The sequence below is a fragment of the Geotrypetes seraphini genome, chromosome 17 (genome assembly GCF_902459505.1).
Source record: "Geotrypetes seraphini chromosome 17, aGeoSer1.1, whole genome shotgun sequence".
Classification (NCBI taxonomy): Eukaryota; Metazoa; Chordata; class Amphibia; order Gymnophiona; family Dermophiidae; genus Geotrypetes; species Geotrypetes seraphini.
The window spans coordinates 29,969,904-29,994,514 of record NC_047100.1 but is presented as its reverse complement, the minus strand read 5'-3'; the positions used below and the strand labels follow the sequence as shown (position 1 = coordinate 29,994,514).

Genomic DNA, 24,611 nt, shown 5'->3' with positions numbered 1-24,611 from the left:
GTTGCACCATTGAGTGATACAGAGGCATTATAACATTCCTAGTCTTATTTACCATCCGTTTTCTAATAATTCCTAGCATCTTGTTTGCTTTCTTGGCTGCCACTGCCACACATTGGGCGTAACGTTTTAGCATATTGTCTATGATGACACCTAGATTGGTTTTTTTTTTGAGCGCTGACTCCCCAGGTGGGCCCTAGTATCTGGTAACTATGATTTGGATTATTCCTCCTAACGTGCATCCCTTTGCATTTGTCCCCATTAAATTTAATTTGCCATTTGGATGCTCAGTGTTGCAATTTCTTGAGATATTCCTGTAGTTTTTCACAGTCTGCATGTGTTTTAACAGCTTTGAACAGTTTAGTGTCAATCTGCAAATTTAATCAAATCACTTGTCGTTCCAATTTCCAGATCATTTATAAATAAGTTAAATAGCACCGGTCCCAGTTCAGACCCCTGTGGCAGTCCACTGTTTACTCTCCTGCACTGAGAAAAACAACCATTTAACCATACCCTCTGTTTTCTGTCCGATAACCAATTCGTAATTCAGAACTGAACTTTGCCTCCTATCCCATGAGTCTTTAATGTTCTCAGGAGCCTCTCTCTTTGTCAAAAACTTTCTGAAAATCTACATATAGTAAGTACATCAAACCGATTCCCTTTTATCCACATAAATCTGCTTGTTGGGGTTTTTTTGTGTGTGTTTGTATTTTGGTCTTTTGTACACCATTATGAACTGTTTGGGATATGTTCAGTGTATAAACAGATTTTGTAAGAAGCATTTGTTTGGTAAATTAGAGGGGCTCCGGCTGGAAATTTTTTTTGCCATCTGGCAACGCTGGTCCTGGGGAGAGAGGTTGATGGGTGGCTGATTTGCGCTGCAAGGGGACAGGGTTAACGTTTGGCTTTGTGCATTTTCAGTCAACACCCCAAAGCCACATTGGTCGGTTAGAGCTAAACTTTCACTATCTCATTTGTAAAACATAGACAGTCTCTAGTTGACGGCGCTGGTTGACGTTTTGCCAATTGCAAGATGGCCGCCTTTGACCTCTCGTCACGCGCTCGCAGCCTTCACGCTCTGGGCGTCAGATTGACCAATCGTGTGGCAGCTCAAGCAGAGCGCTCCAATCAACAGCCGCGGTTTTTGTTGGCGTTCATTGAAGCGCCGGATGAGGTGAATGTTGGGCCGTAGCTCGGCTCCCGCCAATTCTGGCTCTGGCTCGAGCTCAGTCAGGACATGGACGAGGCCTGGGATCTGGAGTTCGTGTCTCGCTTCCTCGATTACTTGCTCTCTCTCGGCCAAGAGTTTCTGCAGGACTGGGGCAGCAACGACACCCGAGTGGCCATCTTTAAAATTCTCTTGGCCTGGCTGCTCGTCAGCGTTTTGGCAATCCACCTGGCCTGGAGAGTCTACGGTTCCACAGTGAACAATCTGTACTACAGACAGGGTAAGAGCTGGGCCAGAGCCCTCTCATGACCTTTTCTTTTCCCCAGCAGACCCTTCAAATGAGCACTAGGAAAGGCCAGGGGGAGGGGGAGAGAAAGCTTCATCCAAGACTAGGCAAATGCTGGGTTGCATCCGAAGAAGTTTTGTCAGCCCGAAGTAATAATGCCATTGTACAGGTCCATGGTGAGACCTCATCTGGAATATTGTGTTCAATTTTGGAGGCCACATTATCAAAAGGATGTGCTGAGAGTGGAGTCGGTTCAGCGAATGACCACCAGGATGGTCTCGGGACTCAAGGATCTCCCGTATGAGGAACGTCTAGGTAAGTTGCAGCTATACTCTCTCGAGGAACGCAGAAAGAGAGGAGATACGATAGAGACATTCAAATATGTAACTGGCCGTATTGAGGTAGAAGAAGATATCTTTTTCCTTACAGGACCTACGGTAACAAGAGGGCATCCGTTGAAACTCAGGGGTGGGAGATTTCATAGCAACACTAGGAAGTATTTCTTCACTGAAAGGGTGGTTGATCGTTGGAATGATCTTCCACTTCAGGTAATTAAGGCAAGCAACGTGCTCGATTTTAAGAAAAAATGGGATAAGCATGTGGGTTCACTTCGTGGAAGTGCTTAGAGGGGAGGGTCCTTAGAGTGGCCAGACTTGTTGGACGAGTGGCCCTTTTCTGCCATCATATTCTATGTTTCTATGTCTATGAATTCAATTTTAAAATCTTTGGAGTGGTCGCGTTGTGGGAAACCAATTCCAACTGAGGGATTACAACCCTGATGAAACCTGTGGTGGGTGAAACATGTCGGTAACAGGATCCCTTAGAATGGACCACCTAAGCTAAGCTAAGTATTAGCTTAATATTTATAATAAGTTTTACATTCACAAAATCGAAAAGCAAAATTAAAGTGACCCGGTGAGGATGTAATGTTTAAATCCAACCACTATTAAATGTATTTGAGTGGCTGGTGGCATTTCTGAGGGTCAGTTAAAAACAGCTTTATACAACAAGATTAGTGGGGAATATCACGAGGGGGTCTTAACAGTGACCAACCTTTGAAGTTCTTTGTATGAATTCAATTTAGTCACTCAGCCGGCTCTGTCCACTTCTTCCTCCAGACTTTGTGGTATGCACTCACAGTCTGCTACCTTCTCTTTACACACTAATATGAGCATTTTAGTCTCGGAGCAGTATGACTCTCAGGAAGGTGCTATTAAGATAGCAAGGGCCATGTCTTTTATGTATCCTCTGGCACAGGAGCCAGCAGCTTCTGGGTCAGCCTAGGGTGAATTCTTTGGTTGCACAGGTGACTAAGGACCACACCACCTTCACTGGGAAGAGAAGTGCGTTTAAAGATATGTGGAACTGCAATTTAGATGTTGTCCTACGGAGACTTTTTGATGCATCTGCTTTAGACATAAAGGCTGCTTTGGCAGCATCCTTTCTTATATGCATCTCTCTCTCTCTCTCTCTCAACTGTACAAGCTGGAGAGTGGGGCTGTGGGTCCTCCTCAGCTTTTGGCTGGGTCAGATTATGTTGCTGACGCACTGACCTTATGCAGTTTTTGGCAAAAGTGTTGGCGTACTCCCATTTCTGCCCACAGGATGCTCTGGATAAAGACAATGGGCTGATGATTCCACTTCCCAGGCTACTTTGGCTAGACTTTTCTTTAAAGGGCAGTTATTGTTTGGCAAGGGCCTGAACAACTTCATGAATTCTGTGGTGGACCGTTGCCCTAAGACCCTGCTTGATAGCAGACCCAGAACCTCTAGAGGTTCTGGTCGCTCTCATTTTCGTGGCTCCAGGCAATCCCGCCCATATGCGAGTGTGATGTCATAGAGATTTTCCCAGGGCTCCCAGCAATGGTATGCCGGCAACAGGCGATCCTAGCCCTCCGCATCCCATTCTGCACCCTCTGCCAGCTTTATTACAAACCAGGGGACCTGACACAGTCCGTGTTTCAGTTAACAAGCCTTCATCAGGGGTCCCTAATTTGAAAGGTATCGAATGAAACCGCAACATAGATAAACTTAGGCCTGTGTAAAAAAAAAAAAAAAAACGTAACTACTCGCCGAAGCAATGACTCTGTAGAGGGTTTGCAGAAGCAATGTGAAGATTGAGGAATCCACACAAAAAAATTACCAGCAAAGTATGACCATTCTATCAGCCTCTAAATCAACAAAACCCCAGCCATCTAGGTGTTATTACAATCCTAGGCATCTGTCTACTTCAACTTCTAGGGCTCCAGTATAGACACGCCTAAACAGTGTTCTCAAAAACTTCAGACTCAATCTCAACAGAAGTCAGCTCGGTCCTTTTGACTCATTTCTAGAGACCTTAGCCATAATTCTTCGTCTCAACTCCCCATTGGAGGTCAACTCACCCGCTATCACCAATGCTGGTGTCTCATCACAACCGACACCTAGGTTTTAAGCATAGTGAAAGAAAGCTACGCTCTTTATCTATGAGAAAACCCTCCAAGAGCACTCTTTTAATCCTCAGCAGACCTCCCTCCTTCAGGAACTCTCAGCCTTCCTCAACTCCAAATACTTCCTCATACCAAAAATGACTGGAGATCTTCATCCAATCCTCTGTCTCCTTGCTCTCAACAAATATCTAGTCAAGGAGAAATTCCGCATGATCTCCCTGGGAACACTCTATCCCCTTCTCAAGCAGAATGATCGGCTTTGTTCTCTAAATCTCAAGGAAGCATATGCACATATTCCCATTCTTCCAGCCTACAGAAAATATCCACACTTTTGAATAGGGAGCACATCATCTCCAATACAGGGTGCTACCCTTATGGCCTAGTATCAGCTCCTAGTGTATTTACAAACTGTTTAGTTGTAGTGGCTGCAACACTCTCATGGCTATCATATGTTCCCTTATCTGGATGACCAGTTGATAAAGGCACTGTCACCTCAAGCTGCTCAGTCAGCCATCAACTCAACCATATGTCTCCTAGAACTAATAGGGTTTGTAGTCAACTACCAATGTACCAATTACTTCTAGGGTTTGCATCTACAACTAACCCAGAATTTGGAATTCATTGGGGCTCTCATAGATACAACTCAAAATTGTGCTTATCTTTCTCAACAGAGACTAGACACTTTATTTCACCTCTGCAAGCACATATCTACTCTCCAAACCATCACGGCATGACAGATGATGCAATTCTTAAGACACATGGCATCGGCAGTCCATGTAACTCTATTCTCATGTCTTCATCTCAGAGATCCTCAATGGACTTTTACCTCTCAGTGGTCACAGGCCACAAAGCCGCTCTCCCATCAACTAAAAATCACTTCCCCACTCCTTCGGCCTCTTCAGTGGTGTTTGAACCAACAAACCTCTCCAGAGGCCTACTGTTCCATGTTCCTCTACATCAGAAGATAACAGATGCTTCCATGTATGGGTTGGGAGCCCACCTAGCCAGCCTTCACACTCAGGGCACTTGGACTGTTCAAGAAAATCTTTTCACATCAGTCTTCTAGAGCTATTAGCGATTCACAATTCTCTTTATACTTTTCAAGATCACCTACTCAACCAAGTAATATTGATCCGGACAGACAATCATGTAGCCATGTACTATATAAATAAGCAAGGAGCATAAGCTATCTCCTCCTCTGTCATGTCTTAGACCATTCCACGTAATATCTTTCTCAAGGCTGTATATCTAGCAGGCAAGCATAACACTCTGGCAGACAAACTGAGCAGATTCCTTCAACCTCATGAGCGGTCTCTCAACTCCACTGTATTATATCAGATCTTCTCAATCTGGGGAATTCCACAAATAGATCTTTTTGCATCTCCCAGCAATCACAATTTTCCACACTTCTGTTCCAGACTACACTCACCTCATCGTCTAGAGTCTGATGCATTCCTGATAGATTGGATGAACAAGTTTCTGTATTCGTTTCCTCCAGTTCCTCTAATAGGAAAGACAAGGTGGCCAAGGCAGGCTAGGGAGTCCCATCTGTGAGCATATGCTGCCTGCTTGTCCTGGGATAAAGCACAGTTACCTGTAACAGGTGATATCCAGGGACAGCAGTCAGACATTCTCACAACCCTCCCACCTCCCCTAGTTAGAATATCTGCCTGCTGTCTCTGGATAACACCTGTTACAGGTAAGTAAGTGTTGTCTGTGCAGTCCCTCTGTGGATGTTGCTGTGCAAGGGGTGACTACAGTTTGCATTTGCTTATATTGTGCAGTTTCTGACAAATGTCAGATTGAGAGGATGTTCCTTTTGTAACTGAAGCTAATGGTGCCATTATTAGATGCTTTTGTCTACTGATGTTGGCTGCCAGTAGTCCCTGGGCTTAACTGCAATCACTAATAAATTTTCTTCTCTTTTTTTTCCAGGAATGGGAGGACAGAATGGAGGAACACCAGACTGTGCCTCACATTTCCCAATCTGGTGAGTACTGAGGCATCCTTTTGGTTATATAATTTCACACCTGAATGCTGATCCTGTAGGCACCCGTTATGGTGGGTGTTTATAGTCTCGGGGATCATCATCAGTGACTTTTAACTCCCCTCATTTCTATACTGGGGTAGCGCTTATTTTTATTTTTACATAATTTTTATTAAATTTCAATCCAAAAAGGATACAGGATATAGAAGTCAAAAAGGAAATACGCCTTATTTTTGTTCAATTTAGTTAGTCACTTAAGCAAACACTTCTTATTGTGAGTTGCAGTAACTGTAGCTCACAACAGACACAAATTACATTGGAAGAGGTTTCAGTTTATAACCAGCTGTTTTCTAGATCAGGAGGAGTAACAGTAGTAGCTACCAGAAGGATGTTGGGCTGCTTAGTGTGGGGTATAACCAGCAGAAGAAAGGAGGAGGTTGTCACCTTTGTACAAGTCATTGGTGAGGCCCACTGAAAGTATTATGTTCAGTTTTGGAGGCTGTATCTTACTCTAGCAAAACAATCCTACCAAATCACCTAAAAAAAACATTTTTCAATATTCGGACCTTTCCTGCTAGAATGGCATCCAAAAGTATTTACACCCATACTGTCCTAAAATCTTGGAAATCTGCCCTAGTATTCCCTAAACTAAAAACCAAACCCAATCTACCATTCATTGCCAAGCTCACAGAAAAACTAATATTCAATCAAATTTCTGACTTCTATGAAAAAAACTAACGCCCTCCATCCAAACCAAACAAGTTTTCATGTAAATCATTCCACTGAATTATCTTTATAAACTGAGACTAATTTGCTTAATCACATCCATCCTCGAGCCTTCCTCCATACACATTCTGATTCACTCTTTGATCATTTCGCACATCGACTACTGCAATTCACTATATCATGGCATCACACAAAAAGAAACACGTAGACTACAACTAATCCAAAATACTGCCTTCAAACTCATACACAAGGCAAAGAAATACGACCACATAACTCCTGTACTCCGTGAAGCATACTGGGTACCGGTATCTCATCAAACAACATACAAGATGCTATTACTTAACCATCAAAATTAAACTCGCCCATTCCCTCGCCTTTTGAGATAAATATCTCATTCCCTACACCAACACATGGGCCTTAAGATCTACTAACCAAAATTTGAAATTTGTTGACTAGTCCCCCAATTAAGGAGCTCTATTATACCATATTCTCCGCCACACCGCCTAAACTCTGTAGCGCACTCCCGTCTGACCTTCAATTTGAAGAATCTCTTGATAAATTCAAGAGCAAACTCAAAACATTCCTATTCCGGGATGCTTATCAAATATGGGATAGGACCTTTTCTCTAGACAACTCCACCAAAGAGCAATGACGAAAGAAACCCACTTTTAAGAAGCAACTCCCCTTCCTCTTTTCTAGCCCTCCCCTTCTTACCTTCCTGTAAAAAAATTTTTTTGTCTGTCTTGATGTATTTTACATAACCCTAACCCCCAGTACCTTTCATACCAAATCGAAGTTTTTTCAGTCATTTGTTATTTTTTTTAGCAAATGACCCTTTTTCTTTTAAAAATGTATTTTTATTTTAATATTTTACTATTTTAGTATTGTAAACCAACCAGATACTTGATGATGGTCAGTATATCAAACATAAACTTGGTGATGGTGCTGAAAATGGTAACTGAATTAAAAAATTCATGAGATAAAGGATACTTATATGGAAGGTATGGAATAGAGAATGACATGGGGACAGGTATCTATGGTAAACCGCAGGGATAGGGATGGGGACAGAGCCCATGGCCATGGGGACAAATGGTATCCCAGTGTCATTCTCTAGCTTTAAACAGACTGTTCCAACTAGATGGACCACCAGCATCTGTACAATTCTAGTATCAATATGTAAAAACTTAACACATTTAGACAACTGGCAACTGAACTCAATGATTAAACCCCCCCCTGTAGATTTGACTTTTGGATTTAAATGAACTGGAACATAAGAATTGCCATACTGGGACAGACCAAAGGTCCATCAAGCCCAGTAACCAAAAAGTACTAAATTGGTTCAAAGGTTTTTTGACATTACAATCCTATCAAGTACATGGTGAGGGCAAATTCTCTTTTGTTTGGACTCCCGTTTGTGGAGTGCTACAGGGTTCACCATTGTCACTTATATTAGTCAACTTATATATGACTACGTTAAAATATTTGAATTTGTTCTCTTCAGAGTTGATTTTTACTTATGCTGACAATATTTTCATCTTACTTGAAGTTGATCCATCATTAATAAATTTAACAACCGATATTAATTCTTGTATTTCAAGAATTCATGATTGGGCTTTTTCTGTGTGTATGAAACTAAATATCACTAAGACAAAACTTTTATGGTTTGGTCCTAAATTACATCAATTACCTTCTTCACTGATAAATTCTAGCGACGTTTTGAAGATTGAATTTTCATCAAAAATTCTGGGGGGGGTTTCTGGATTCTACTCTCTCCATGTCAAATCAAATAAATAGTGTAACAAAAAATGTTTCTTTAGCACTCTCCAGACCAGTAGAGGTTAACTTTACGAATGGGTATATATCTAATCATGACCAGCAGGTGGAGACTGAAAACAAAACTTTGGGACAGTATATCCTAGCCCCTCCTCTCTATTTCCCTCAGTCTTCTTTCAGTCTCCAGCAGGTGTTGATGTGATCTGTACCCATCTCCCTTGGTAGGGCTGTTGGAATTTGTTTAGGGGGTTTATTGTCCCTGTTTTTAGCCGGACGGAGCTTGGGCGGACTCTGTTTGGGGGTTCGTCCGACCTCGGGGGTGTCAAACCCGGCGGGTCACGAGCGGGGTCCCTCCCCCCACTTCCTCCACCTCCCCACATTTTTTTAGAGGAGCCTCAGCAGTATCCCTTGCCCCCTAAGTCAAGCAAGGCATATTGCTTCGAGAGCCTGTGGAGTCTGTTCTGTAAAAAAAAAAAAAAAAAATCCTGAGGTAGTGCTGGTCTGAAGGGTTGTTTCCCTTTAAGAAAACTGTATTTTACTGTATTTTTTCATGTAACCAGCACTTTTTTATAGCTAGGTCGCGTATGGAGCAATTGTGCCCTTCTCCGGGGGAGTAGGCCACAATTTTAGTCCAGCCGCGAGGCACTCGCGGCCGGCCTGAACTCGGCGGTTTGGGTCGGTGAGGTGGTGGAGCTCCGTCGGCAGCGGCTGCAGGCGCCCAGAGCTCCCCGCCGATGGTGCCTCGCGAGTCGGCTTGGAGCAGTGGGGAAGCCCGGTCTTCCACAACCGCCCACGGAGGGATTCCCCGAAGGATTCCCTCTCAGCTGATTTTTTGACAGCTGATACCGGCTTGCCTGCTTTAGCGGCTGAGACTATTCAGGTTTCTCAGCCGCTTCAGGCTATGGAGGGAGCTTTTTTGGCGGGAAAACCGCCATCTTCTCTGTCTGGCCCCTCCATTTTGTCTTCCACCTCAGGTGACCTTCCCCCTGTTTTGACTATGCAGGGGCAAGGTTCTGCTGGGTCCCCTGCTGTGGCAGGGAGTCCCTTGGGACCCTCGGGGGGTTTTTCTCCTGAATTTTTCTTTTCTTTATGCAGAGCCTATTTTCAGGCGGCTGGGGGTCCCGGTTGCGCCCAGGGGGTTTCGGGGGGTGGGTTTTCCTCCGCGCTCCCTGCGGCTTTGCCTCTTTCGTCTGGCGTGACGTCCCCTCCGCCGCCTCCCTTGTCCAAGCGTCCGCGGGTGTCGTGGGACGAGAATTTGTGGTCGGAGGAACGGGTCGGTCTGGAGGAGGACCTGGACCCTTCTGAGGAGTTCCAGGACTCTCTGGAGGGGACGGAAGCTGGCGGCGGGTTGTCGGATTTCCCGTTCTCCAGTGACGAGGCGTCCGTGGTGCGCCTTTTTCAGAAAGATGAGCTGCCTGACCTTATTCAACAGGTTTCTACGGTTTTGCGTTTTGAGGACGCGCCACCGGAGACTCCGCGTGTGGGGGACCCCCTGTTACGGGGGATCCGTTCCGTTTCCCGCTCTTTTCCTATGCATCAGGATATTCGGGATATTATTCTGGAGCAGTGGAAAACACCGGAGGCGCCGTTTCGGCTGGCGCGCAGCATGGCTCGCCTGTATCCCATTCCTGAAGGGGATCGGGCTACGTTAGCTTCGCCAGTCGTGGATGCGGTGGTCTCGGCAATTTCCAAGCGGCATACCGTGCCTGTTGAGGGCGGTTCTGCCTTGCGGGACCCTGAGGAGCGCAAATTGGAGAGCATCCTTAAGCAAAATTTTCAGGTCTCTGCCTTTGGGGTCCAGGCGGCTATTTGTGGGGGACTGGTCGCTCGCGCCGTGTTTCGGTGGGCGGAGCGGGTCTTGGATCGAGAGTCTGACGACTGGTCTCTGGTGGATCAGGAGGTTGCGAAGATTGAGATGGCTGCCTCATTCCTCTCGGATGCTCTGTATGACTTGGTGCGGATATCGGCTAAGTCTATGGCTTTTGGCGTGGCCGCAAGGCGTGTGTTGTGGCTGCGCGCTTGGGCGGCGGATGCTGCGTCCAAAGCTAAGCTTACTAAATTTCCCTTTCGGGGGTCGTTTTTGTTTGGAGAGGACTTGGATAAGTTGATTCAGACTCTGTCGGACTCGAAAGTTCCCCGTCTGCCGGAGGACCGTGCCCGCCCGGCGTCTCGGGGGGGTGCGGCCCGGGGGCGTTTGCGGGATTTTCGCAAGTATCGCCCTGGGCGTGGGGCTGCTTCTTTCCAGTCTCCGGGATTTTCCCGGGGTCGGTTCTTCCAGCGCATGCAGCCCTTTCGGGGGGCCCGTCGGGGGGCAAGGAATCCCTCCGCCGGTTCCCCCGCTTCCCGTCCTGCACAATGACGCCTTGCCGGCGCCCCCTTTGGTTCCGGTGGGGGCTCGGCTGCGCGAATTTTTCCCCAAATGGGCCGAGATCACGTCCGATCAGTGGGTCCTGGAGGTGGTGCGGGACGGTTATGCCCTGGAGTTCGCCCGGTCTCTGCCGGATTTTTTCCTCGCTTCTCCGTGTCAGACTCCGGGGAAGACGCAGGCTTTTCGCCAGACCCTTCAGCGCTTGCTAGATCTCAGGGCAGTTGTTCCGGTGCCCCCTCCGGAGTGGGGCACGGGCAGGTACTCCATTTACTTTGTGGTGCCCAAAAAGGAGGGGACTTTTCGGCCCATCCTCGATTTAAAAGGGATCAACAGGGCTCTCAAGATTCCCTCTTTCCGTATGGAAACTCTGCGGTCGGTCATTCTGGCGGTTCAGCCGGGGGAGTTTCTCACTTCTCTCGATCTGACGGAGGCCTACTTGCATGTTCCCATTCGGGCCTCTCATCAGCGTTTCCTGCGCTTTGCGATCTTGGGTCGGCACTTTCAGTTCTGTGCGCTTCCCTTTGGGCTGGCCACGGCTCCTCGGACGTTCACCAAGGTGATGGTGGTCGTCGCGGCAGCCTTGCGGTCGGAGGGTATCCTGGTACACCCCTACCTGGACGGCTGGTTAATTCGGGCAAAGTCGTTGCAGGAAAGCTCCCGGGTTACTGCTCGGGTGGTGGAGTTTCTCCGGTCGCTGGGCTGGGTGGTCAACCTTTCCAAGAGTCGGTTGGTCCCGGCTCAGCGTCTGGAGTACCTAGGGTTGCTGTTCGACACCTCCTTGGGGAGGGTCTTCCTCCCAGAGGGCCGGGTGAGCAAATTGCAATCTCAGATTCGCCTGCTTTTGGCGTCCCGGTGTCCTCGGGCGCGAGATTTCCTCCAGGTCTTGGGGTCGATGGCGGCGTCCCTGGACGTGGTGAGGTGGGCGCGGGCCCACATGCGTCCTCTCCAGTATGCTCTGCTCCGGAGGTGGTCTCCCCAGAGGCACGGGATGGATGTTCCGGTTCCCCTGCGAGGCTTGGCGCGCTGCAGTCTGCGTTGGTGGCTCCAGACCCCTCACCTAGTTCTTGGGGTGGGTCTGGATCTCCCGCAGTGGACGGTGCTCCTGACGGATGCGAGTCTCCTGGGTTGGGGGGCTCAGTGTTTGGGTCACTCAGCTCAGGGCACCTGGTCCGCGGAGGAGGCCGCCTGGTCGATCAACGTGTTGGAGACCAGAGCGGTCCGTCTGGCGCTGTTGGCTTTCCACTCCCTGTTGCTGGGCAAGTCGGTCAGAGTGCTGTCGGACAATGCCACGGCGGTGGCTTATGTCAATCGTCAGGGGGGCACCAAGAGCACTCAGGTGGCGCAGGAGGCGGCTCTGCTCATGGTTTGGGCGGAATCCCATCTGCTGGACCTCTCGGCCTCTCATATAGCCGGGGTAGAAAATGTTCAGGCAGACTTCCTCAGTCGTCACTTCCTAGATCCAGGAGAGTGGTGTCTCGGCGCCGAGGCGTTTCAGTTGATAGTGCAGGCTTGGGGGCAGCCCCTGATGGACCTGATGGCCACGGGTGGCAACGCCAAAGTGCCCCGCTTCTTCAGTCGTCGCAGGGACGGTCTGGCCGAGGGTCTGGATGCTCTGGTCCAGCAGTGGCCAATGGAGGGGCTGTTGTATGTGTTCCCTCCTTGGCCGCTGGTGGGCAGGGTGCTTCTTCGCATTGTTCACCATCCGGGTTTGGTGGTGCTGGTGGCGCCGGATTGGCCTCGCCGTCCGTGGTATGCGGATCTGGTGAGGCACCTGGTAGCGGTTCCTCTTCCTCTGCCTCTCTCGGACGACCTTCTGATGCAGGGTCCCATTCCCATGTTCGACCCGTCTCCCTTCTGTCTTACGGCGTGGCTCTTGAAAGGGGTCGCCTTAGCAAGAAGGGATATTCAGACAAGGTGATCTCTACACTGTTGGGGTCCCGGAGGCTTTCTACCTCTCGGGCTTATGTGCGGGTTTGGCGTCTCTTTGAGGAATGGTGTCGGGCGCGGGGAGTGACCTCTTTTCGCGCTTCTCTGCCTAACATTCTGGAGTTCTTGCAGGATGGCCTGGATAGAGGCCTGGCTTGGTCTTCTCTCCGGGTTCATCTTGCGGCCCTGTCGGCTTTTCGAGGGTTGGTGTCAGGTCAGCGTTTATCGGCTCTTCCTGATGTGATTCGGTTTTTTTGCGGGCGGCCAAGTTGCTTAGGCCTCCCCTACGGCCCTCGGTTCCCTCTTGGGATCTTAATCTGGTTCTCTCTGTTTTGGTGCGTCCGCCTTTCGAGCCCTTGGACGACTGTTCTTTGAAGGACCTTACTTTGAAGGCGGTCTTTTTGGTGGCCATTACTTCTGCTAGGCGTGTTTCTGAGCTGCAGGCTTTCTCTTGTAGGGCTCCCTTCTTGGAGTTTTCTAGGGAGCGGGTCGTCTTGCGGCCTGTTCCTTCCTTTCTGCCGAAGGTTGTTTCTCCTTTTCATGTCAATCAATCGGTGGTTCTCCCGGTCTTGGGTGGTCGGGAGGGCTCTTCTGAGCAACGGCAGCTGCGCAAGTTGGATGTCGGTCGGGTCCTTCGCTCTTATGTGCAGCGGACCCAGGAATTCCGGAAGTCCGATCATCTCTTTGTCCTCCTGGCGGGTCCTCGTCGGGGAGCTGGCGCTTCTAAGGCTACTATTGCGCGCTGGATCAAGGAGACGATTGCTTCCGCTTATCTTCTGAAACAGCAGCCTGTTCCGGAGTTTCTCAAGGCTCATTCCACTCGGGGTCAGGCGGCTTCTTGGGCTGAGTCGTCGCTCGTGCCTCCAGTGGATATTTGTAAGGCTGCGGTTTGGTCCTCCTTGCATTCCTTTGTTCGTCATTATCGGGTTGATGTGCAGGCGCGTCGGGACGCGGTGTTCGGTGAGCGTGTACTGGTATCGGCCCTTCGGGGGTCCCGCCCGTGAGAGGGACTGCTTTGGTACGTCCCATTCGTAAAGTTAACCTCTACTGGTCTGGAGAGTGCTAAAGAAGGAGAAATTAGGTTCTTACCTGCTAATTTACTTTCTTTTAGCTTCTCCAGACCAGTAGAGGTCCCCACCCTGTCTGTTGTTGTTGTTGTTGGGGCTGTTGCGCGGGCAGTTTTTGGTTTTTGCTGCGGGTTCTAGTATTTTTCTAGGGCCGGGGAGAAGTGAAGAACAGCGGCTGTGGCTCGGCTGGCTTAGCTGGCGAGCTGTGGGGACATTCTTCCTTCGGGAATTTCTCCTCTGCATTTTCCAACAGCATTTTGGGTATGTTATTTGTTACTCCTTTCGGAGTATTGTTTTTTCTCTCTGTTGTTTTCCAGTTCTTGGTTCTGCTTGGCTATTCGGCAGACTGAGGGAAATAGAGAGGAGGGGCTAGGATATACTGTCCCAAAGTTTTGTTTTCAGTCTCCACCTGCTGGTCATGATTAGATATATACCCATTCGTAAAGTTAACCTCTACTGGTCTGGAGAAGCTAAAAGAAAGTAAATTAGCAGGTAAGAACCTAATTTCTCCTTCTGTAGTATTCGGATGTTGAGAAGGGTTTGTCATTTGTTTCATCAGCAACATTTTGCTGTTTTGGGTCAGGCTATTATACTGGCTCATTTGGATTCTCTTTATATCTGCGTAAGTAAGTGTAACATGAAAAGGCTACAACTCATTCAAAATACGGCAGGCAAACTGATATTTGGTAAGAGTAACTATAAGCATGTTACTCCTCTTTTGAAAGCCTTGTACTGTCTTCCAGTTTATTGGAGAATCCAATTCAGATGTGCCAGCATAATATTCAAAATTCTATATGGGATCTTTTCTCCTTTGGTTGTTCTTTTAATTCTCAGCAACCTCTGTATTCCAGGGGAATTCATAAATATAAACTTGCCTTCCCTTAAAGGAATTAAAGCTTTAGGTAAGATCTGTCGATCTTTTGCTTTTTCTTTTGCAAAAAATTGGATTAATCTTCCTGCTGAAGTTAGACTTCTTACGTCTTTACCAATTTATCAGAAAACTTTAAAAACTTTTCTATTTCAGAAATTCTTAACATAATTCTCAATTAAGAAATTCTCAATATAACAAATTCTAACTATAACAATATAAGAAATTCTCAATATAAATAAGGCTAACAAATAATGATTACTGTGCATTAATATTTTGTATTTTCCTTTTCCTATCTTTTGTAAACCGAATCGAGCCCCTTTGTTGGAAAAAATTGGTATACAAGATCAAGGATTGGATTGGATTCCAACAATGGCTAACCCCTCCCAAGTACCTAGCTAGATCCCAAGTAATAAAACAGATTTTATGCTGCTTATCCTAAGAATAAGCAGTGGATTTCCTCAAGCCATCTCAATAATGGCCTGTGGACATCCCTTTTAGGAATTTATCCACAATAAGCTAACTGATTTCACCACATTCTCCGGCAACAAATTCCAGAGTTTAATTACACATCGTGTGAAGAAATATTTTCTCCGGTTTGTTTTAAATCTACTACTTAGTATCTTTATCGCATACCCAGTAATCCTAGTATTTTTGGGAAAAATACCCTTTCTGCTCCACTCAGTATTTTATAGATCGCTTATCATATCACCCCTGAGCTGTCTCTTCTCCAAGCTGAAGAGCTCTAGCCACTTTAGCCTTTCCTCATAGGGAAGTCGTCCCATCCCTTTTATCATTTGTCACCCTTCTCTGTACCTTTTCTAATTCCTCTACATCTTTTTTGAGATACGGTGACCAGAACTGCACACAGTATTTGAGGTGCAGCCATACCGTAGAGTGATACAAAGGCATTAAAACATTTTTATCTTTGTTTTCCATTCCTTTCCTGGTAATTCCTAACATTCTATTTACTTTCTTAGCTGCCACCACACATTGAGCTGAGGGTTTTAATGTTTCCTCAACACTGACACCTAGATCCTTTTCCTGGGCAGTGACTCCTAACATAGAGTTTTGCATCACTTTCCCACATGCATCACTTTGCACTTGCTCACATTAAATGTCATTTGCCATTTTGATGCCCAGTCTCCCAATTTCACAAGACCCTTTTACAAATTTCACAATCCTCTTGCAATTTAACAACTTTGAACAATCTTATGTCATCCTATTGTTAAATGGCATCATTTGTGTCTTGTCTGTGTTTAATGTGGCAACAAGAGACCTGTCTGCTGATCAGATTCCTACCACCTACTCGGAGGAAGGAAAGGTGAGTAGGGGAGTGCCTCCGGGATCAATGCTAGAGCTATTCTGTTCAATATGTTTGTAAGTGATATTGCCAAATGGTTAGAAGGAAAGGTTTGCCTTTTTTGCAGATGATACCAAGATTGGTAACAGAGTGAACATCCTAGAGGAAGTGGAAAACATGAAAAAGGATCTGCAAAAGTTGGAAGAATGGTCTAATGTCTGGCAATTAAAATTCAGTGCACAGTAGTGCAGAGTGATGCATTTTGGGAATAGAAATCTGAGGGAGATGTATATGCTGGGAGGCGAGAGGTTGATCTGCACAGATGGGGAGAGGGTCTTTGGGGTGATAGTGTCTGAGGATATGAAGGCAACAAAGCAGTGTGACAAGGCGGTGGCTGTAGCCAGGAGGATACTAGGCAATATACTAGGAAGTTCTTTTTCACTCAGAGGGTGGTGGATACATGGAACGCGCTTCCAGAGGCTGTTGTAGACAACAAAACATTAAATGGTTTCAAAGAAGGTTTGGATAGATTCCTAGAAGAAAAAGGGATTGAAGGGTATAGATAGGTATAGACCACTACTCAGGCGATGGGCCTGATGGGCCGCCGCGGGAGCGGACCGCTGGGCAGGATGGACCTATGGTCTGACTCAGCGGAGGCAACTTCTTATGTTCTTATGTTCTTAACTTCTTAATATAGAGAGAGGCATAACCAGCAGAAGAAAGGTGGTGTTGATGCCCCTGTACAGGTTGTTGTTGAGACTCCACTTGGAGTATTGTGTTCAGTTTTGGAGGCCGTATCTGGTGAAGGATATAAAAAGACTTGAACCGGTCCAAAGGAGAGCAACAAAAATGGTAGGAGGTTTGCACCAAAAGAAGTACAAGAGACTAGAAGACCTCAACATGTATACTCTGGGGAAAAGGAGGGACAGGGTGATATGATACAGACATTTAAATATTTGAAAGGTATTAATATAGGACCAAATTTTTTCCAAAGAAGGCAAATTAGTAAAACTAGAGGACATAAATTGAGGTTGAGGGGTGGTAGACTTAGGAGTAATGTCAAGAAATTCTTTTTCACGGAGAGGGTGGTGGATGCCTGGTATGCCCTCCCAAGTGAGGTGGGATGAATACAGAGGAGTGTTCATTAGCATATGAATGGAATAACTTTCATGGTCTGAATCCTGCAATGAAGGTGGTTTGGATAGGCTGGAATGAGATTCAGTTTCAGCTCCAGTAGTTGGAAACTAAAGATAGTACTGGGTAGACTTCTAAGGCCTATGGGGTTGGAGGAGCTGCCGTACAGCGAAAGATTAGAGAAACTGGGCCTCTTCTCCCTCGAACAGAGGAGATTGAGAGGGGACATGATCGAAACATTCAAGGTACTGAAGGGGATAGACTTAGTAGATAAGGACAGGTTGTTCACCCTCTCCAAGGTAGGGAGAACAAGAGGGCACTCTCTAAAATTGAAAGGGGATTGATTCTGTACAAACGTAAGGAAGTTCTTCACCCAGAGAAAACTGGAATGCTCTTCCAGAGGCTGTTATAGGGGAAAACACCCTCCAGGGATTCAAGACAAAGTTAGATAAGTTCCTGCTGAACAAGAACGTGCGCTGGTAGGGCTAGTCTCGGTTAGGGTGCTGGTCTTGGACCAGAGGGCCGCCGTGTGAGCGGACTGCTGGGCATGATGGACCAATGGTCTGACCCAGCAGCGGCAATTCTTATGTTCTTATGGCCCTGAAATAATAAAGAAAAAAAGGCATTTTAATTTAATCATTCAGGTCTTTATCTGCCATTATTTACTATGTTATGTTACATGCCTAGTTAATCAAGCTGTTAACTGCAACAGATTCATCCATCATTGCTGACATTAAGGAGCATTTCGAACATTTAATAGGTATTTATTTTCCTACACTGTGTTAGTTCTGTTCTATACCCATGTCTGAAAGACAATCCAGTTATCTTACAGATCACCAACAGCAGGTCAGCAAGTTCATGTTTGAGTTCTTTTAGTACCCTGGGATGTATACCATCCAGGCGATTTATCACTTTTTAACTTGTCGATTTGGCTTAGTACATCTTCCAGATTCACCGAGATTTCTTTCAGTTCCTCCACATCATCACCCTTGAAAACCATTTGCGGTTCAGGTAGATCTCTTACATCTTCCGTAAAGACCGAAGCAAAAAATTAATTCAGTCTCTCCACTATGGTCTTATGCTCCCTGAGCGCCCCTTTAGCTCCTTGCTTACAGAAATATTGAAGATTTTACACCCTTCTTAAAATTCAATTAGATGTTTCTAAGCAAAGCTTCAATAGTAGAGAGATTCTGCCCGATATTCAGCACTGTTTAGATGGCCAGAGATGGCTCCTGGCCAGTTAAATAGCACTTAGTTGCTTAAGCACTAATATTCAGTGCGAGATGAATATCTGATCTATCTTTGGCCGCTATAAACTTAGTTGTGTTTGCCTTTCAGTGCTATATAAGTGATAAATAGTAATAGTAGTTGCAGGCCAGTGCTGAATATTGGTATGGCTGGCTATGTCTTTAGCAGCCAAAAATAGACCAGTGCTGGTCACTGGAAACGGCCCAGCATTGAATATCTGAGCTCAGTGCCGACCATAGAAGTCAGCCTGGCTAACTACTTTGGTCTGAACATCAGCCCCATCGTGTATTAAGTCTTAAAACACCATTAAGTCACCTTAGTCATGAATATGCAAATACGATATAACGATCTACCTAATCCAGCACAAATGAAAAAATAATCTAGGGTTTATGTGGTCATTGAGGAGTATCCCTGTGCTTCCTTTTTATCTGTTGCTTCATGTATCCAAAAGTTGAAGATATGATTTGGTTATACCAGATACAATATACAGTAAAACCTTGGATTTGCGAGCATAATTTGTTCCAGAAGCATGCTTGTAATCCAAAGCACTCGTCTATCAAAGCAAATTTCCCCATAAAAAATAATGGAAACTAAGACGATTCGTTTCACAACCCAAAAACTTTAATACAAAATACTATACGTACTTGTATTGCAAGACCTCGCCCGTTTAGAACACTATTCTCATTTAGTCACTTCACTCCTGCAGCGTCAGAGAGAGAAGACCCATCGGCTCAGTTGTGATGATGTGACTGTTTTATATTTTTTTACTGAGCCCTGAGTCCCAACTGCAGTAAAAAATATAAAACAGTCTCCACTGTCCAGCACTGCAATTATAGCCACTCTATGTTAGAAAGAGATTCTGTTTGGTCTGGTTTCCTCATAATTCAGCCAAGAGAAAGCTTCTGTTGTCTTCTAAGAGCCCTGAGGGTTACTTGAATCAGACAAGCTCTGTGCAATCTCTTAGGTTGCTGTAGCAACTGCTAGCTGAACGGAGCTCTGCAAGGCACACAGACAACCGTGTAAGAATTCAAAACGTTGCCTTTAAACAGCCGTGCGCTCACTTTCAACCCTCGTAAGCAGGAACAGTTTCACATCCAAAAGTATTCACAATCTTGGGTAAGAAACGAATTCCTGGCACATAGACAAATATTCCAGAGAAACAGGAGATACTAAACTTCCCAAAAGCTTGGAAAGTAAGAAATCAACCAGCGAAGTAGACTCTGGTGCTCAGTGTCCTTTATGAGAATTGGATCAAGGGCATATGCTAGATTTCAGCAAAGCCTTTGACAAGGATCCTCATAGAAGGCTCTCGAACAAACTTGACGGGCTGGAGTGGTGAACTGGATAAGAAACTGGTTGACGGACAGATGCCAGAGGGTGGTGGTTAATGGAATTCGCTCAGAGGAGGGAAAGGTCCCTCAGGGGTCGGTGCTGGGACTGACCCTGTTCAATATGTTTGTGATAGAGAGTTGCGCAGGGATGGAAATCCCACCCTTCCCGCCCATTCCACCATAAAAGTTACCTGTCCCCATAAAAAGCAGCAATTACTTCAGAAAGTTTTGATTTTTTTCAAGCCTTAGTTTATATAAACCAACAATACAATACAATCATTTTTTTAACACCCCCCCTCCTTTTTTAATGCCCCCTCCTCTCTATAAAAATATATTTTTAGTAATAATCCATGAGTCACAAAGCAAGGGTGCACCTAGGAAAAAGGAGCATCATAAACACTGCAGTGAGCATTAGAACATTAATATATCTATTGTTAAACTGAAGCCAGATTAATACAGATCAATTCTGCACAGTCGACGCTAAAAGAAAACAGAACACAACCTCCCTACCCCTCACACTGGCCCACTTGCTTCCTTGTCATCATCATCTCTGTACTACCTTATGCCTGATCCTGTCAGCCTGCCACTTCACTCTCCCTACCTCTCTCTCTTTGCCCAAGGTGGAAGGCTATCACCTTGGCTGGCCTGTTTGCCACCTTATTCTCTAGCCACCTGTCATCCCATGCTCCATGTCACCATTGCCTCATTCTCCCTACCCCTCGTGATGGTTATCACCTGTCCCTTTTGGTAGTTCTCTTATTAGTCATACAGCCTACTAACTTCTCTTTGCTATCTTGTGCCCCCTCCTCCCCCTGGCCTGCCTGTCAATTCCCTCTCCCTTTCCCCTAGCTGTCCCCCACAATGCCAAGCCCACCCCTGCCTAACCTGTGGGCCAAATTGACTCTCCTCTCTTTCCTCCCCCATCTGTCACATGCATGCCAAGTCCCAGCACTCACCAAGCCTTTCACCCTCCCCCACCCTCACTAACCTGACCTCAGCAGCACCAGCCAGCTTCTGCCAAGTGGTTTAGCAGGGGGAGTAGGCCGTCTCCCAGCCAGCCACCCCAGTGCCCAGGAGGTGCAAGATTCTGGGCTGGTCCGCCCCCTCCTCCCCCCCCCCCCCCGAGGTCCTTCCCTTTTGCAGACCTAGTGCCCACACTCACCCTGCATAACTTTGGCCAGCTCAGGTGAGGGCAGGGCAGAACGCAGCTGAGAGCCATCCCACTTCTCGCTCGGGCGGCTGCACATAGGCAACGGAAAGTGAAGTGCCGCAGCTCCCCAGAAGCAGCAACTCAGCTGCTGGCTCGTCCTCCTCTGGAGCTCATCATGTAGGCAGTAAGCTCAGCGCAGGCACACATTGGTTCAGCTGCAGCACAATGGGCCAATCACAAATGACCTTAGTTAGTTTGTGATTGGCCCGTTGTGCTGCAGCTGAACCAACCAATGTGTGCCTGCGCTGAGCTTACTGCCTACGTGATGAGCTCCATGCCTACGTGACATGCTGCTGATTCGTCGGGACTCGGAGCTCAGCACAGTGTCGGACCGGAAATAAGGTAGGCCTCGAGTTGGGAAGATAGGAACTCCAGTTCCATCCCCGTGGGAGTCCTGTGGGCCTGGGAAGGGTCCCTGTGGGATCCCGTTGACCTAGGGGGGATCCCCGTGGGACCCGTGGTATTCCCGGGATCCCCGTTCCTGTGCAGACCTCTAGTTTGTGAACAACATTGCCGAAGGGTTAGAAGGAAAAGTTTGCCATTTTGTGGATGATACCAAGATTTGTAATAGAGTAGACACCGAGAAGGGAGTGGAAAACATGAAAAAGGATCTGCAAAAGTTAGAAGAATGGTCTAGTATTGGAAGGCACACACAAAATGATAGGTCTGCCTTCAATACTGGATTACGGCAGCCATGTTTCCAGAAACCCCTTCAAAAGATTTTTGTATTGGATTTTGCTTCTGCTTTTGATTACTCATTTATCAAAGGCCTGGGGTAAAAGTGTGACTGTTCTATAACAGGGCTGAAAAAATCCTAGGTGCCAGAGCAATCGCTTAGGTTTAGCTGGGCATCTCTTGTCAGGGGCTGGGTCCCAAATTTGTAAATACTGAGTCACAGAACTGCTATGGAGGCAACAACTAGGACAGCATTGTGGTGATGGCTGATGTGACAGCACAGGTCTGGAGCTGCAGTGGTGGTGATCACTGGAAGGGTTTAGACTCCAGGCCACAGAAATAGGTGCTTGCTATCAATAAGTCCCTTTTACTAGGTAAACTAGATGAATTGGTTAAAGGGATATAAGCAGGATGGATGGAAGATTGCTTGAAAATAAAAAGAGTCAAAAATAGGGAGTACTTGAAAATAGGAAGGAAATGGGGGCTGTGGAGGGAGAAAAGCAAATCTGACCATGCCTCCCCACTCCTTGCCAAACTTCACTGGCTCCCAATAATCTCCAGAATCCATTTCAAATGTTCCTGCCTGGCTTTTAAGATCATTCATGGCATCCTCCCTCCTCTTATCCCACTGTCTTTCAACTCCTCCAGTCCCGACTCCTCCAGAACTGCCCAAAGGTATAAACTAGCCTTCCCCTCCCTACGCGGCATCCACTTTGCAGGCAAACTGGGAAAATCCCTTCTCTTCAAAATCACAGGTCTTTGGAACGACCTCACCTCCCCGTTGCGGAACCTGAGCTCCCTTCAGTTATTCTGCAAACAATTGAAAACCTGGCTTTTCAGCAAATTGTAGCTCTATCCTTCCCCCCTTTCTCTCCCCCCTTCTACACATAAGTTCATGTAATCCTTTTTCTTCTTCTCTACCCACTATTTTAAGTTCTTGTAAACTGTGTCGAGCTCCATTCTCATGGAGATGATGCGGTATATAAACTTAAGGTTTAGATTAGATTAGATTAGAGTGGCCAACGCAGAAAGCTACCACAGGCACCTTTAAGCAATGGCTTCTGTCCTGCTGCAGGAGACGGTGCACAGCACGTCAAAATGCATACTAAAGAGCTAATTAAGCTATCCTGCAGCATGCAGAGCTGTGTGTACTGACGTCTACCATGGATCAGCCGTTCCCCTTAACTGTATCCTGTTTAGATTGTAAGCTCTTTCGAGCAGGGACTGTTTTCTTACTCTTTGTGACTCTGTAGCGCTGCATGTGACTAGTAGCGCTATAGAAATAATTAATAGGAGTAGTAGGTAAGGTTACCAGACATCCGGATTTGCCCTGACATGTCCTGCACTTGTCTGGGTTTTGAAAAGCTTTGAGCTCAGGGCCGGGTGTAGATAGCATCTACGCATGCGCGACACAGTGACGTCACACATGCACAGATGTTCTCCAGATGCTGCCCTGAGCTCAAGAAGAGGAAGTTTGGGGGCGGGACCCCGTATCTGAATTTTACTCATAAAATCTGGTAACCCTAACCATGGGAGCTCAAGGCCTAAAACCTACCACCAGGTCTGAAGCTGGCATTGAGCTCTTTCAGTGAGCATCAGCCGCATCTCCTCCCTCTGTCCTACTCCCCACAAATCACCCAACCCTGTTTCCCTGAAGTCTTTTGTCCACCTGGTGGCTCCTCTCCTCCCCCAAGACTCAGTACCTCTTATGGCTAGAGCCATATCCACTGGAATTCACTAGGCAGGGCCTGTTTTCCTTAGAAAGGAGGCTTACTGCATCTTCCCTAGTCAGGCAGGAAAGAAGAATAGATAGGGTGTCTAGAAAGCAGAAGTAAGGGAAAGGAGAAGAGGTGATAGATGCTTGGAAGCAGGGCAAAACAAACAACCCCAACACCTAAAATAACAAATTCTTTCCTCTACTAATGTTTTACCATAGAGGCCTAAATGTTTCTTTGCTTCTCTTTCTTACATTTTTCCAGGGAAAGTTCAAGCACTGAATCCTTGAAAACTCATCGAGAATGAACTGACATACCCCAACTGGGAGAGTGTCCCATGCATTGCTGCCCATGACTCCCTGTTGCTGTGATTTCTTTTCACACCAGGGCTGAAGAAGCCTGCAACGGAGAAGCTATCGTTTGCAGGGGCACATCCAGCTGTTTAATGAATGTACTGCACTAAGTGTACTTTGTGGAAAGGGACCCAGCTCCTGCTCCTACTTGGGAGCAAGCTAGAATCAATGGATCTGAAGTGATCTTGTTTTATCTTTTTTAGTAGGATTTGTGTGGCTTCAGCATTTGGACTTCTGTATGATCAGAGTAGACTATGACTTGTATGCTTGTTCTCATCTAGAGGAAATTAAGATTGACTTGAGTATTCCACTAAGAATACGCCAGGATTTATCAGCCAATCGCAATGCTGTTTCCCAGTGAGTGGACTGGTAAATATGCATTTGCCTGGCACTGAAAAGCCAGTCTAACTGTGGGATGAAGTGCTGGGGTAAGAATTTCTATCAAGCCTCTTATTCTCCCTTTTCATGTCTGTGAATGATGTCTCCCTCAGGGCTCTGTTTATCTCTTAGCTCAACTGTTTAGGACAGTGGAATAATGTACCTTCATAAGGGTGAATGACATTAAAAAATAATATTGTGCTTATTGACTAAAGCTTTATTTCCATGTTCTGGCTCTTATATGCATGTTTAAATTGTCCAAACTTATAAAATATGTATGCTTTAAAATGATTTTCTCAAAACCCTATGCTTTTTATCTCCTTTGTTTTTCCTATCAGTACTAAGAGTGAAAATTTGGGGCTTTAGCTCAAAATCTCCTCCTCCTTTTTCTCTAGGAATGCTGCACTTTGGAAGATCTCTTTATGTTTATCATGCATTCAATAATATTTATCATTATAAGTTAACGGGATGTCATCCATGGAGCCCAGTATGGACAGTTTGAAAAGGCACTCATGCCTGCACCCCCACATGAGTGCCTTTCCTCCCAGCCTGAGCATAGCAAAAAGAAATACAAGACGCCAGCCATGTGGACAGCTGATGGGATTCTTGGATCACATGGCTTCAATCCATATTTCTTTCTTCATGAGACTTCATTTTTGAACTGCCCAG

At 46.3% G+C, this 24,611-nt stretch overlaps 1 protein-coding gene across 1 annotated transcript; it reads left to right on the top strand.

Moving 5' to 3' along the window:
• Window positions 1–1,119: 1,119 nt before the first annotated feature.
• Window positions 1,120–24,148, top strand: TCTA (T cell leukemia translocation altered). Its single transcript, XM_033926155.1, has 3 exons — window positions 1,120–1,445; window positions 5,816–5,870; window positions 23,476–24,148. The coding sequence occupies exons 1-3, from the start codon at window positions 1,235–1,237 to the stop codon at window positions 23,516–23,518; spliced, it is 309 nt and encodes a 102-aa protein (XP_033782046.1). The 5' UTR covers window positions 1,120–1,234; the 3' UTR covers window positions 23,519–24,148.
• The last annotated feature ends 463 nt before the right edge of the window (window positions 24,149–24,611 follow it).

Excerpts from the sequence above, each read along its gene's own strand:
- TCTA (XM_033926155.1), top strand. The coding sequence starts at position 1,235 with ATGGACGAGGCCTGGGATCTGGAGTTCGTGTCTCGCTTCCTCGATTAC. Across the intron at positions 1,446-5,815 it reads CAATCTGTACTACAGACAGG|GAATGGGAGGACAGAATGGA; the intron begins GTAAGAGCTGGG and ends TTTTTTTTCCAG. Across the intron at positions 5,871-23,475 it reads GCCTCACATTTCCCAATCTG|GGAAAGTTCAAGCACTGAAT; the intron begins GTGAGTACTGAG and ends ACATTTTTCCAG.